This window comes from Natator depressus, chromosome 10 (assembly GCF_965152275.1).
Source record: "Natator depressus isolate rNatDep1 chromosome 10, rNatDep2.hap1, whole genome shotgun sequence".
Taxonomy (NCBI): domain Eukaryota; kingdom Metazoa; phylum Chordata; order Testudines; family Cheloniidae; genus Natator; species Natator depressus.
Window position 1 is genome coordinate 17,560,174 of NC_134243.1, and position 15,486 is coordinate 17,575,659.

At 43.9% G+C, this 15,486-nt stretch overlaps 1 protein-coding gene across 3 annotated transcripts; it reads left to right on the forward strand.

Moving 5' to 3' along the window:
- Positions 1-219: 219 nt before the first annotated feature.
- On the forward strand, positions 220-14,774 carry GDE1 (glycerophosphodiester phosphodiesterase 1). 3 transcript variants are annotated; one of them, XM_074965363.1, is made up of 6 exons: positions 220-318; positions 6,993-7,168; positions 7,996-8,101; positions 8,897-8,989; positions 11,249-11,460; positions 12,051-14,774. In XM_074965363.1, the coding sequence occupies exons 2-6, from the start codon at positions 7,062-7,064 to the stop codon at positions 12,196-12,198; spliced, it is 666 nt and encodes a 221-aa protein (XP_074821464.1). In that variant the 5' UTR covers positions 220-318; positions 6,993-7,061; the 3' UTR covers positions 12,199-14,774. The 3 variants fall into 3 exon arrangements, with proteins under 3 accessions (XP_074821464.1, XP_074821463.1, XP_074821465.1); XM_074965362.1 differs by lacking the exon at positions 220-318 and adding an exon at positions 2,461-2,798; XM_074965364.1 differs by lacking the exon at positions 220-318 and adding an exon at positions 2,715-2,798 and having other exon boundaries at positions 6,997-7,168.
- The last annotated feature ends 712 nt before the right edge of the window (positions 14,775-15,486 follow it).

The window sequence follows — 15,486 nt, forward strand, 5'->3', positions numbered from 1 at the left end:
GACATATCCTGCCCTTCAGACGTTTTAATCCGGCCCTCGAGCTCCCTCCGGGGAGCAAGGTCGGGGGCTTGCTCCATGCAGCTCCCAGAAGCAGTGGCAGGTCCCTGCTCTGGCTCCTACACGTGGGGCAGCCAGGGGGATCCACACGCTGTCCCCACCCCAAGCGCCGCTCCTGCAGCTCCCGTTGGCCAGCAAACAGGTCGAATGGGAACTGCAGGGGCGGTGCCTGCGGACGGGGCAGCACGCAAATCCACTTGGCTGTGCCTCTCCGTAGGAGCCAGAGAGGGTGCATGCCACTGTTTCTGGGAGCTGCTTGAGGTAAGCGCCATCCAGAGCCTGCATCCCTAACCCTCTGCCTCAGCCCTGATCCCTCTCCTGCCCTCTAAACCCCTTGGTCCCACCCTCCTGCATCCCAGGGCCTGCACCCCCAGCGGAGTCCTCATCCCCCCCCCACCCGCACTCCAGCCCAGAGCCCCCTCCTGCACCCTGAACTCCTCATTCTGGCTCAAACCTAAAGCCCTCACCCCCTCCTGCACTCCAACCCCCAATTTCATGAGCATTCATGGCCCACCATACAATTTCCATACCCAGATGTGGCCCTCAAGCCAAAAAGTTTGCCCACCACTGCTATGGAGCATTGCATGCAAGGATCTGTAGTTGGGGGTGGGGTGGAGGCTGTGCTGTGCTTCCGACTTAAATGTGAAGGTGACTCCCATTTTATATCAGGTGTAGGGAGTCTTGTTTCCTATGCTGTTATTCCCAGAATCACCCTGATTCATAGGTGCTGGAACTAGGGGTGTGGGGCATACCACCGCAGCCCCTGGCTTGAAGTTCCATCATATACAAGGTTTGAAGTTTGGGTCAATGGCTCTCAGCATCCCCACTATGCAAATTGTTCCAGCACCCCCAGACTGATTTTCAATGGAATCTGTGCAAAGGTCCTAATAACACTTCAAGGGTCCTGAAATCATCACCATCTTTCACAGCATCACAGTAAAGTTCAAGTGGGATGTCACCATACTGCATTTGAGAGGCGGCGATATTTTGATAGACATGGTGATAACATGTCAATGCAGCCTTCAGACAGAGACATCATTCACACTCCAGTTTTACCCTTTCACACAAGTCATCAGGCCCTCAGACTTTCTCTAAAATGTCATCACTTCTGTCTGTTCTGCAGCCCTGGGTACAGCCAGCTGCTAAGGTGTTTAGCAAGCAGGCATGAGGCAGGTGGGTTTGAAAAACACACAGCTGCTGCACTAGCTCAGGCTAAGTCTGCTTAGGTTTGTAGAAACATTGGGGGAGGTAAGCATAGAGGCTAATAGTTATCATTAGTAGCAAGAGCCTTACATCAATTACTACTTTAACTCTCTGAGGCTGCTTTTTTAAATCTTAAAATAACACAGAACTTGTCAAAAAAATTTTAAATACTTTTCTGAGCCACTTAATTAATCATAAATTATTTCAGTCCTATATGTGTCTGGCTGGTTTTGTCAGGATACAGCCAGCATTATGACCAACTCTAGGCCGATTACGTTGTGGCTTCAATGAGCCAGGCGTTACTTGAACTAATACCTGAGCTATTCCCAACATCTGTTGATGCAGGAGAGGATGAATACTCATGACAAAGTCAGTCATAATCCAAGAAAAACTGTATCAGTGTCTGCAGCATCACTGCAAAACACCTGCATCACCCTAGTTACTAAATGCAGAATTATTATAGGCACTGGATTGCCAAAGTTACAAAATCCAAGTATACCAACCACAATATATTTTTCCTAGAATAAACTAAATTGATGGCCAAACCCTGAGAATACTAGCCAGACATCCATAAATGGCTAATTAAATGGAATTTTATCATGACTCTTCAAAGGCACAAATAGGAATTATTCCACCTCTCTAGATTGTTGTTTCTCTTAAAGTTACACCTGCGGAAATCAAATGATTGTATGATAATCTCAGCTTTTAAGTGTAAAAAGTAGGTTTCTAGCCCTCACAATTGTAGAGGAAAGTTTGAAAACATGAACAGGATGCCCCCCTACAGACGCAGGAAACAGAAGACAAAAAGAAGCCAAAGTGCATTTTTTTAATCACGATTTTAAGTTGTTCTGGTGTTTTCTTTTGGCATGCTAGACTTATGATTTATTGAACATTAGGAGTTGGCTGCAAGATTCCCCTTTGCACCTTTGAACATCCCCCTCTGGACACTTCCTGGAGGGTCTGAGCAGACTCACGCTCTCTCAGTGCTGGTGCGACCAGACCAACCACCATCAGACAGTGCCACGTCACTCCCCCAGATTCTGTCAGACTGTGTTTGAGGATTGGCTGACGGATATAGGTGTGGCGAGCGCTGGATGGTGATTGGCTGGCGATTGCCAGTGTCTGCTGTTGACTGTCAGACGGCAGATATCTGTTGGCGGTTGATTGGTGGTTGGAAATCGATTGCCGGATGCTGATTGGCTGGTCGGTAGCAGTGAGGGTGATTGTGTGATCACGGTGTAAAGGCCCTGGCTCGGACCGGGAGCTCGTGAGGGGGGGGTTTCCCCATCCCCTGTCCCGCCGCTATGCTGGGCACCTTCACGACGCTGCTGGGGGCGCTGCTGGTGCTGAGCCGCAGCCCGGTGCTCTCCTGCCTGCTCACGTGCGGCCTCTACCTGGCGCTGCGGCTCTTCAGCCTGGAGCCCGTCTCCCTGCCGCGGGCCCAGCACATTCTGCAGCCCCGCGGCACCGCCGCCCGCATCGCCCACCGCGGCGGCGGGCACGACGCGCCCGAGAACACGCTGGCGGCCATCAGACAGGTCAGCCACCGAGACCCCCCCCCCCGCGGGCCCCTGGGACACCCCCCCCGGGGGACCTCTGGGATGCCCCCCTCGAGCCCCTCCCCCTGCTAGCACACCCCTACCTTCTTCTTACTGAGCCCGCTGCACCCCTCGCTCTGCCTGCCCCCAGGAGTGCTCCCCCGCCCCCAGAGGTATTGCTCCGTGGGGACCCCGTCCTTTGGGACCCCACCCCTTCCAGGAGTCACCTGGCCCACCCAGCTGACCCTGAGGCTCCTGCCTTAATCTTGGGACAGGACCCCCAGGAGCCCTGTCCCTTTGCGTGCTAGGAGTTACTGTTCTTCACCCCCTGGACCATCTACTTTTCCTCAGCCCTTGGCTTCCCTGCCCCCCTTTCCTCCCATAGTGGTACCTGCCAGGGCCGTGGTTCCCAAACTCTTTACTAAAGCCACCCACCAGCTGCGTTTTGCCACCTACCCTTACCTACATACACCCTCTAATCTGGCACTGCAACCCTAATCCCAGCTTGGTGGGGAGGGGAGGCCCTGGGAGTGGGGGGGTTGAAGAGTGAAATGGTGGCAGTTCCTGTCCCAGGGGGCTGGGCCCTGCTCCCTGGCATGGCGACCTGGCACATGGGGTCACAGCGCCACTCAGGAGGAGTAGGTGGACCAAATTTGGGTGAGTGGCATTGTGGCCTAGTGCCCCTTGTATTTGGCAGGGTAGTCAGCCAAACAGGAGTAGCACTGCCACTCCATGTACCAGGTTGCAATGCCCATAATGGGGAGCTGGGCCCAGTGTTGCAGGACAGGAGCCCCCGTTATGGGGTGAGTGCATAATGGGCTTATTCTCCAAACTCTTCCCTCACCTTCGTACTGGGTTGGGAGAAGTGTACGTTTGCCTAGGTCCCTGTGACCCATCGAGAACTTTATCGCAACTCACTGGGTCATGACCCACCCTTTGGGAAACACTGTTCTAGGGGTCCTCTCAGCTGGATAGGGAGAGACAGAAAATTATGGACAATATGACATTAAGAGATGCAGGGCCATCCCAGCTGCTGCCAGGATGGTACCGGGGCGGGCTTTCTGCTACTCTGCCAGTTCCACAAACTCCAATTTTGCGGTTGTATTTGGAATAAATAGCTCTACTTCCCCCCTCTGCTTTCAAAGCAGCAGCAAATTAAACTGGACCAAATTCCTGTCAGTTTCACTGCCTCCCTCAGAGGTCTGAATAATAGAAACTGAAAGAGTGGTCTGGTTTCACTTTGCTGTTCTTTGAGAAAGCCATGAGCAGCAGAAATAGGTGTGTGGTAAAAACTGTGTATTACTTTTTTTTGCTTTTAAATCAGTTTGGCATAGTAGCGAACAGAATAATCCAATTTTGTTTTTTCACATCCAATTCCAAATAATTCTAACAAAGAGATGCCAACAACTTAAATGGTAATTCTATAGAATGTATTAACCTCTTCGGTAAAGAATACCTTCACTTATCAAATTATGAAAGGGAGGAAAGTGATGGTGGCGGGCACAGCTGATGTTCCTAAAACTCATGCTTTGGGGTTTCAGCCAGCAACCCCCCAGGGGTTAGGATGGGATTTTTCTCTCCCAGTGTATTCTGGGAGGTTCCTTCTGAAGCATCAGGGATGGACACAGCTGGAGATTGGACACTGGGCAGGGTGGGCCAGGGCTCTGACCTGGTACTGAGTATTCTGTCTCTTTCAGATGTGTAGCTGGCTGGTTCTTGCTCAGGTGCCCCAGGTCTAACTGATTCACATATGTGGATTAGGAAGGAATTTTCCACCAGGTCAAATCTGCAGCGACCTTGAGGTGTTTTTGCTTTCGTCTGCAACATGTGGGTCACTTGCTGAGATTATCTGGGTGTACCTCATTTAATCATTTCTGTGCCACTGCAGTGGCCTCAAGCACTGATGCACCTCAGTCCCTCCTGTCCTCAGCCTGTGGCACAGAATAGTTTAATCTCCTGTGGGTCTCATTTACTTGGTCTCATTTCCATTGCTGGATTTAGTGTGTGGGTGCTGTTGGTGGCCTGTGATATGGTGGTCAGATTAGATGATCTAGTGGTCCCTTCTGGCCTTATACTGTATGACTGACTATATTTTTGTTTTAAAATTTTAATAGCAAAATTTATTTATAGGAATATCTGCAGGGAGTACACATCACCAGAAATCAAATCATAGCAGTAAAATTCCACAACAATCAAAATGTCAACACTTACTGTTTTTCCATTTTTAAAAATCATAAACAAATTGTTGCCTGAAATCAAGCAAAAGATTGCAATTAAAGGTGTGATAAACAAATAAAAGACTACAAGCAAATGGGAGTGATTAGTGCAAACTAATCAACAAACCATAGGGATTAAGTAGAGCAGCTAAAACCAAACAGAGACAACAGGGGAATTATTATGTACATACTTGTGAATCATTGTGTAAATATAGTAACCAACTGTTGCCCAAGTCACTCCAGAGCAAACTTGGTACACAACAGAATGAATTTGGAAATTACAGGGTAGATGCTGTTTACTATTCTAACGTCAGTGTTGTTCAGCTACTCAGGCTACACTTCTCCCCAAGGAGATAAAGGGAAGAAAATTCTGGAAATGTCAGTAGTCAGACTCTTCTTGCTAAATATCTCAAAACATCTCTGTGACTGAGCTACCATATCCTGTAAATATAAGCCCAGCACCTTTTAAGTGCTGAAAACAGGAGATCTGTACAAAAGGCATATCTTTCTGGGAATGGGGAAGAAAAGGGATGAGCAAAAGAAGGGAAGATGGACTAGTCAAGAGCAAAAACTATGCATGCTTTCCACCCTCTGTATTGTAAAAATTCAGTTTTAGGATGTCTTGGGCTAGTCATTCTCTAATTCTGTAAGGACTGTCCTAAGATTGGGCAAGTACTATAAAACAAGGAGATAAAACAGGATCATTCTAGATCAAGGGTATTCAAACTTTTCATTGTGTGGACCACCTTCCTACTTAATCATAATCTTGCCTCATCTCCTTGATGACTGTTGTATAAAAGTTGTATGTGTACAGTTAACATTAAGATCCAGGTAGCTCTCTGATTTTATGAACTTGCAAGTGTACAATAGAAACTGATCCCACTATCTCCCAGTATTGTGGAGAAGGGTACAAATTCCAATCACTTACCCACAGGCAGCTAAAACTTGTAATCTAGTAGTCCATCTTGAAAACAGTGTCCCGATTTTTCTAGTTTTGATCTTGTCTCAAATAAATTAAAATAAATTTTTTGCAGATATGATTATCTGAAGTTAGACTCTCACTTTTATTCTCTTGTTTTCATAAAATCAAGTGGGATTTGATTAAATTTGTCTTTGTTTTCATGTAAATCAGAATGCCCCTGCCACCACTATCTTGAAACTGAGATTATGTAATTTATTTCAAATTCAAGTAAAAATTACCAGATGATATAAAGCTTGTTCACAAAGTTGTTTGGCCCCCCCCCCCCCCCCCGGAGGGAGAATGGGAATCTCTTCCATTTTAATTTTACAATAGAAATGTCTAAGATCTCAAATACTGTATTGGATGAAGGGATTAATTCAATCTATCATCAGAAAAAGAAATATGGTATGAAGTCTATATTTAAAATACCTGGTATTTGATGGACTAGGAATTTTTTTCAGGGGAGGAAAAAAGCCACAGTGAGGGATCCTTTTCCTCTGCTGTTAATAACAGTTGCCCCATGTCATGCTTGCTATGCGTGGTAGAAAAGTAAGTTGCCAAATTCTCTTCTATTACATATCTTGGTTATTTGGCCCAGGATAATTGGTTTCCACCTTAACTCAGCCAAATTCCCACAAGCCTGGACTGCTTCCCAATTAAGATCCATTGCCCTGACTAATTTATCCTGATAGGATAAATCTATCTAATGTATTTACTGTGGCTAGGCCATGGGTAACCAGGACATCACCAGCTGGCTGTGGGGTAGAGATAGGGTTGAGTTCCTTCCCTTCATGTGTATTTTGCTCAGCAATTTACCATTTGGAGTATAGGACATATCTTCATATTAGATCTATAAATACAGGCCTCATAAGAATTTAGCTAAAGCCCACTGTGTTTTGTGGGCTGACAAATCTTAGAGAATATAGTAGCCTGGCATCTGTATTAGAATACAAAGTAAGCATTGTAGCACCCACCTTTATATTTAAATAGTTTTTGTCTTTCTTTTTTGTTTTAAAGGCAGCTGAGAATGGAGCCACAGGCGTGGAGCTAGACCTTGAATTCACTGCAGATGGCATTCCCATTCTAATGCATGATGATACAGTAGAAAGAACAACTGATGGGTCTGGGAGTTTACGTGACTTTACGTTTGAAGAAATTAGGAAGCTTAATCCATCTGCAAAACATAGACTATGGTAAATGATCAGCAACAGTCTACTAGTACTTCTGCTTGTTTCTGAAAATGTTTCTACAGTACCAAAACAACCATCATAAATAAAATTTGACTTTGACCCATCTGTGACTAAAAACCCCTTGAAACTTTCTAATACACACGTGATGCCTCCTACCCATGTTGGAGGCAGATCAGAATCTGTCTCCTTGCCCCTTCTTGGAGTGGGAACCATGAAGCAGAACTGAATGATTTTGATTTTAAGGATGAGATTCTCCAACATCTAATGCATAAGCAGTGTTAACCTCAAATTAATCTTGACCAAATGCTTTTTAGGACAGGGTTTGGTCTGAAAAACACTTGATATATTGGGACTATTGCTACTTTTCAAAGCTTGCTGGGGTAGCTATTTCTAAAGTAAATTTTATTGACACATCTCTTGATTAGATTTGTTTATTTAAATGATCATTTGTATCTTTGTATGAATGGTGGGATGACTCATTTTTTCTAAAACATAAGGGTTAAACTGTTGGAAAGGAATTACTTGGAGTTCTAAGAAGGTCTCAGATAAGACCTTTGATCTTGACATAAGGTGCTAATTATCTCCATTCTTGCAATATGTAGGCAAAGAAATATATACACTTGCTGGAATATTTACAAGAAGAAGTCTCCTAAAATGTTACTGTGAATGATTTTTTTTTTTGAGGGATCTCCATTAGTTTATACATTTGGTCTTTTTAATTTAATATACTCTACACCTCGGCACAGTTCAAATGGACTTTCCTTCCTCTTTGTTCTTGGAGTTCTCCTGGATTGGGTGCATTCCACTGAACTCTTCATACCTTTCTGTAGGAGAGATTTCCGTGGTGAAAAAGTACCAACTTTGAAAGAAGCCGTTATGGAATGTATGCATTATAACCTCATTATCTACTTCGATGTCAAAGGCCATGCAAATCAGGTATTTTTGCTAAGAATGCGTCACTCACCATTTCATTGGATTGCTCCCATTGAAGTCCATGGCACTACTCCCTTTAACTTCAGTGAGAGAGGTCTTGGGCCTGTTTTTGCAGAAAGTTAAGTTTGGTTTTATAAAACTGAGACAACTTTTTCATGCTTTATTCTTTCCATTCCATTGAACAAGGACGCTGACAAGCGTAATTAGAACATGGCTCACTGGCATGTTGGGCTCTGGTAATGTCACAAGCATGCACTGAATCTAAGTGAATGAATAAGTGTGTCCTCCCTGCCACCTAGTTGTGTGGAAGAAGAGAAATCACGATGGGCTGTCCTGCTTGTCTGTAGTAGTTAGCATCATGACATGGGGTACTTTTGGTAGGTAATGGTTGGCTTGTTCATAAACTGTATAGTTTTTCTCTGACATGATATATAGAAAAAAATGTTTTCTTTCAAAACCAAACCACAGTTAATGCTGCAAACGTTTTATAGCAATAGACTTTGTCAGGGGTGTGTATCTCTTAGCACACTTCCTGGCTATTGAAAGCATTCTGCCTGAGGCATGCACAGTATGATAAATACTGTACATCCTTTTATGCTGCAGTCTATGAATGTTGCATAACAAACAATGTCTATGGACCTTGAGCTGTAGACAAACTTAAATGCTGCTTTCCTCCTTCCCCTTTCTAATTCCAACCCCCCAGGAAAAACAACAACGCACTTTAGTGCGGTCTTTCTGTATCCTAATGAACTCTTTAAACTACAATGTACCTTCTATGTATTTATCTTTCATTGATAGGCAGTTGATGCCCTAAAACTCCTCTATCTGGAATATCCTCGTTTGTACAACAGTAGCATTGTCTGCTCTTTCATACCAGAGATCGTCTATAAGGTAAAACTTCCTAAAGGTTTATTTTGTTTTTTTTTAGTTTTATGTACACCATGTCACAATCACTGTAATATGATGAGTATGGTCTTGTGGAGAAGTGCAACTCCAGAGTACATGGGGATCATTCTTAAGTAATTAAGAACACACTTAAAAGTCGGTGTTGAAATGAGGGGAGGACTGGGGTATTCGATTCTCAATCCTCATATACCCCCACTCACCATTGCCACCTTGTCAGACCCTTCCATACTGATTAGATAAATCTTGAATAACTCCCCCTCCCCTAAGAATTACACTGGTAAAGGTTCATTAGCTTAAAATTGACACTAAGTGATATTGACACTGAGGTGCCAAGGTATCTATTAACAGATTACACCGGTGTCAGATTATTATAGAAGTTTAGTATATATTCAAATAAATTGTCTCCTAATTCCCATTATTTGTCATTCCCTTCCTCCCTGTGCATGGTTTCCTTGCTCAGCTGTCTATTTCCCCTCCCTTCTTACCTTACAGAATCATAGGCATTCCTGAATTTTTCTCTATTTTTGTCCTCCTCCTTTGAGTCTTTCCCTTTTGTTCCATATTTTCCTACTTTCCTTGCTTCTTCCTTTGCTATCTCGTTGTCTCAGCTACTTCCCCATCCCAATCCCTTGTTGCTTTACTGTCCTTCCATCCATTCTTCTGCTTCAAGCTCAGTGGTAAAGTGAAATTAACAACACACTTGAAGCAAGATACTAATACTGCTTTGTGTATTGTTAATTTCATTTTACTGCTTGCTCTGCAACAGGATGGGGTGAAGCTGAAATTAAACATGCCTGCACTGATGCATAAGTCCCTGGCTAAGAGATTGGTAACAATGGGGACCTGTGTGAAGTATGAGGGTCAGTTTTTTGTTTTTGTTTTTTTTAATTAAGATTTTTAGTAACTTTCTATTTGTATTAATACCTTATTAAAGTTAAAGAATAGTTAATTCTAACTCCTCATTTTCCATTTATGCTGTTTGTTATTTTGCATGCTTCTTTAAGCTTGGCTAGTGAAGATAGATTTGTTCACACTCTACCTCCTGCACTAGCAGGATGTTGCAATGTTTGGGATGTAAGCTGTGCAAGGAAATGTCCAGGTCTAAACATTTAAATAGCATGAAAACACTTCTCTTGGGTCTTATAAAACAACATCAGTGTTGGGTTTATGCTACTTAATAGCAGTCAAGAGCCTCAAGTTAAATAGCTGAAACTCAGTTTCCTCTGTTTACTTGTGAGGCCTCAGTTTAGGGTTACAGGATTGCTCTGTAACAGCTGGTGACATCACAAGGTATTACCTGAAACAGGCTCTTTAGTAAGTGTAGGGGAAACTGCATTAATATAAATGCACTGGCAAATTTGAACTATTAAACCGCTTTCCATTAATGATTTGGGATATTAAGATAAAATTCTTTTTTAAGGCTTTGCATTTCATCTGTGTGTATAATAAAATAAATAAATGATAGAACACGGACCGGTTATAATTATGTGGCAATCTGTAGGTCCTAGTTATTACAAAAGTTGAAGACACTAGGTTTCAGAAACTGCTCTTTGAAACTCTGTATTTGGTAGTGTTAAATTGGCATTTGCTGAAGTGATTTTCAATACAGTTCAGTCTGTTTAATTTAAACACAGCTTAGTCAGTGAGAACATACTGGGTCAAACAACCTTTAGAGAATTTACAAACTGGTCTAGATGAATCACAGAATATCAGGGTTGGAAGGGACCTCAAGAGGTCATCTAGTCCAGCCCCCTGCTCAAAGCAGGACCAATCCCCAACTAAACTGTGTAGCCTCCTAAACAGCATGCTAAGCTGTATTTATACAGAGACTAAAGTTGTACACTTGTCAGTATCTGCATGTCAACCATTAACTTCTAGCAAGTCAAAGTTTGAGACTAAGGACCCTACCTTACCTTCCTTGCACACAGATAACTCCCATTGACTTAAATGGGAGTCTTGTGTGCACAAGCAATGTAGGATTCAAGCCTTAACATAAGTGTCACTTATTCAATAAAGGGATTACCAAGGGAAACAATACAAGCAGTTACAATAAATAGTTTCAAAACCAGGTTAAACAACATCTTGGAGGAAAAAGAACTCTGCTAGAACTGCAAATTCACAAACTAGTGCCTCTCATTCCTTCATCTTCAAATGTTCCTGTTTGCAAATCCGTCTAATCTAGAGTGTAGCCCTGGCAATTTGGCATCATCTGCTAAGTACAACTTTCTCACCTTGGTCTTCCAGATGAGGCAATCTGATAGGAATGTTGTTACAGCGTTAACACACAGGCCCTGGAGCCTTAGTCATTTTGGAGATGGGAAGCCTCGTTTTGATTGCTTTTGGAAGCATTATGGATATATGATGATGGACATCATTCTGGACTGGAGCTTGCACAACTTCTTGTGGTACCTGTGTGGGGTTTCAGCTTTCCTCATGCAGAAAAATTACATTTCACAGTAAGTGTTGAAACATACATTTTCAGGAGGAGCTAACGTATCCAGAGGTAATCATGTAATAAAATAGGGAGGAAGAGGTAAGGTGAGACCATGATTTAGAAGAGTCTGATGTACACGAACACCAGAATCTCTAGTGAGTGTACTGTGTGCTGTTTTAAACAGGTCTCCTCTTCAATAATATATGCAATTTATTTTTTCATATTTATAATCTTTGTCCTCCCCATTCATATTTTTACCCCCAGTGATACACCTTAAGTTAAAATAAAAGAGGGAAATTTGTTGCTGTTGCCTGTTTGTAAAGGGATATTGTAGAAAGGTGGAATGTGGTCACTGCAGAGCAGGTAGTCAATAGGCAGACCGTAGGCCAAATCCAGACCTCCAGATGTTTTTGAACAGACAAAGAAGTCTTAAGTACTTATTATCATTATTACTGTTTTTTCTGGCATCTGGACCTTGACTATACTTGAACCTAGAAATGTGGACCTTTACCCCTGCTGTGGAGAATGTATATTGTATAGGAAAGCTATTTGTTTTAGCCTGTGTTCATGGTAGTCTTGGTGTTCTCCTAACAGCATCTTTGTTCTTTACAGAGAGTATGTGAGGCAGTGGTCTTCACGAGGCGTTCAAGTGGTTGGCTGGACAGTGAACACATTTACAGAAAAAATGTACTATGAGACCATCCTTGAGACCAGCTACATCACAGACAGCTTAGTAGAGGACTGTGATCCTCACTATTAGACTTATGCTGTATGGGACTCTTAAATATGCCATCCTGGTTCAGGCAGATCAGAGTTCAGCACCAGAGGGCTCCAAAAATGCAGATGAAGCTGCTTACGTAGGTTGGGTTTTTTGCTTGTACTGTATGATTGGATCTTTAATCACAGCAAACCCTTCTGTCACACTACTAGACAGAGGCTGAGTCACAATCAGCATTAGTGCTGGGGAGAAATGTTGCGTGCCTCTCATCAGTTTTGATCAAATGATTTGGTAACCAGTAGTACAGGCAGGTGGCTTATAAGTCATCTAATCAAACTGTTTCTTTACTTGATTTAACCCTTGATTTTAAGTCATCAGCAGCTTTTGAAGGCCTAATTTTAAACTGTAAATTAAACAATCTGCTCCTCAAATAAGTAATAGTGGGGGGTACCTCTACCACAATCTTAAGAGCAGATGGTAGGTGTATTCCCATACCGTAACTTTGAATACAATATGGTCAGTTAATGTAGAAGTGAAGTATATTCACTCTCTAACAGGCTGGAAAGGATGGATATTCTGTACTCTTACAGTATGGAGAGACTATAGGTGTGTCTGTTCTGGGCAAATACTGCACTAAAACCTTGTGGGTAAACTTGAGTAATTCCTTTTACTTCAGTCTTAAACTTGACCTTAAAAAGGAGTGAGGGAGGTTAGAAGGGTTCTTCCTCCTGATGATGCTATAGCTGAATCATTATTCCTAAACAGAGGCTGTGGAGCTGCTGTTAGCCATAGGCTAAGCAGTAGCCGAAACACTTCTTTTGTTTTGTTGTTGCTGCTAAATTGTTTACAGAGATAAAGGGATAGAAGGGCTTTGTGACGGGGTTCCCACACACTCATGGCACAGCCTCCTGGCCACTATGGGGAGTAGCTCTGCCAGGTGCTATACTCTCCTCAGCACTCGCTCTACCCATCTTCTCTCAGCCTGCAGCATCTTCTGGTTTGTGGCTTGGCTCTCCGGCCAGGTCACTCAGTTCCTCCCTTTCCAGGGAAATCACAGTCCTTCTAGACCAGCTGTCTGTCTGATGTCTCCAATGCTCTGTGTCACTACCCAGTGGCTGGTAGGGGAACCCAGGCCCGCCCTCTACACTGGGTTCCAGCCCAGGGACCCTATAACATGCAGCCAAGGCCTGTACTGTGCTAGCCCTTGTTGCTGTTTTCCTGGGCTTCTTCCTACAACCTTCCTCCTCACAGGAATACTGCAGACTACCTCCCTGTAGCCCCTTCTACTCTCAGCTCCTGGACTTTATAGAGGCCCCTCCTGTTCCTGCCCAGCTGGGCCTGGTTTAATGAACCCCTGCTCCCTAGCTCCTCCTGCAGATGCAGCCTGGGGAGTTAATTGGCCTGCTTGGTCATCTTAACCCCTTCCAGTCCTGTGCGGGGTGGACATCCCATCACATACTCTGTTCCTTCGGCCTACAACCCACAGGGCTGTGGTGGCCTCCTGCCCTGCATTTCCCTGAGCTGTGTCCGCAGGTCATCCCTCTCTTGTTCAGTCTCCTCCACCAGGAGACACAAATTATGCTGGTCGTCCGGGGCATTCCTAAACTTTTCCTTTTGGAACTCCAGATCTTCTTCAGCTATTCACAGGGCTTGCTCTGCTACTGCTAGCTTCCCCTATAGCTCCTTCACTTGCCCCCACGGGCTCCCTCAGGCTTTGAGTTCCCACCATAATTTGCTCTGCTTCAGTGTTCGTTCCTATGTGTGTGGGCCCTCTCCACCCTAGTCATCTGTTAACCTCCTTACTACCTCCTCTTGGGTGTGTGGGATTGACCACCTGCCAGGTCCATAGTGATTGCCACTGTCTCTATCCTGACAGTCTCTGGCATGCTTTAGTCCCTGGACACCCCCTCTTTATTATCTGTTTCACTGGAGTCCATGAAATATCCCTGTGCTATCCCGCCCTTTCTTAAGAGGGCAGTGCCCCCTTATATGGCCAACCTCACAACACGCAAAACAAACTCTTTGCCTTGTGTTAGCAGTAGTCTTCCAGTTGGCCTTCTTTTGTCCAGCCCCTTCTCCTGGGCTAGTCTTCACCTCATAGTTCATATGTGGGCATCCCTTCTTACTCCTGGGGGGATTCTGCGCCAAAATATTCAAAATTCTGCAGCAAAAAATTCTGCATACTTTGTCAAAATAATGCAATAAAATCACACCAGTTTCAATTGTTTTGGTGATTTTATTTCAACTACAATACAGAAAAATCACAATACTATTCAGCATTTCCTAAACACATGAAAGTTAAGTTACAAACACTCGGTAACTAATACCCTGCATTCCAGTTATAATGCTAGATTTTCATTTAAATTACATTACAGAACACCAAACAGGAAAAAAAGAAGGAAAGAAAAGTAGAATGTCATTTTAAATTGCTCAGACTTTCACACATGAAAATCATACAGTTTTGCTAATCATCGTCCTGGACCTGGCTGGGTACTTTGGGAAGGGGCTTGGTTCTGATTGTCCTGACATTTTATTGACTGTTTGTTAAATGTTTTATTTGCCCTCAGTCTTTTTTTTTTCTTTCTTTTTTTTTTTTTTAAATGGGTAAGTAACATAAATCCTGAACTGTAACCTAACCCTACTGTGCCACTTTGGCACAGGAAAAAAGTGAGCACATAGATCTTCCTAGCTGCGGATTCCCTTACTGTCATCTATAATAAGGCTCCTTTACATCACTCTGGCAATGTAGGAGCCTTAAAACTTTCACACGTTTTATGCTCCTGGGGGAATTAACTGAGAATGGGAACAGTTAACTAATAATAGCGACATTAACATTGTCCGGCTGCTACATTTCTGCCTCAGAGAATGAGATCAATTAACCATCAACAGCAACTTTAACAGTGTTACTAACTACACAGTCAGGCTGCTAGTGCCTCAGAGAATGAATCAATTCACTGAGGCAGGGCTGCTACATTTGTGCCCCTAGCTTACCTCCTGCAGAATAAAAAGCCCTACCCTTCCATGCCAGTGAGCTGCAGTAGCAAGGGAGAGGGACAGTCTCTCTCAGTGGCACACACATATGCCCAGCCTCCCTCCCTCCCACCCGCCATGGTGATCACGCATGCCTAGCCTCCTCTTCCCCCCTCCTCCCAAGGCTGCTTCAGGCATGCTGGAACAGATGCGGTACGGGGGAAGAGGCATGTGTTCCCCAGCAGATTTTTTTTTTTTTGCATTTTTCTCCCCGGGGGCACAAAAAAATGCAGGCCACATGAATTGTGCGCCCCCACAGGGGCGCAGAATCCCCCCAGAAGTACCTTCTGTTGCCAAGCA

What these genes read in the sequence shown, in the direction of transcription:
- GDE1 (XM_074965362.1), top strand. Translation starts at nt 2,565, where the DNA reads ATGCTGGGCACCTTCACGACGCTGCTGGGGGCGCTGCTGGTGCTGAGC. An exon ending in TCAAAGGCCATGCAAATCAG is followed by an intron (nt 8,102 to 8,896) that starts GTATTTTTGCTA and finishes TTTCATTGATAG; the next exon opens with GCAGTTGATGCCCTAAAACT. An exon ending in CAGAAAAATTACATTTCACA is followed by an intron (nt 11,461 to 12,050) that starts GTAAGTGTTGAA and finishes TGTTCTTTACAG; the next exon opens with AGAGTATGTGAGGCAGTGGT.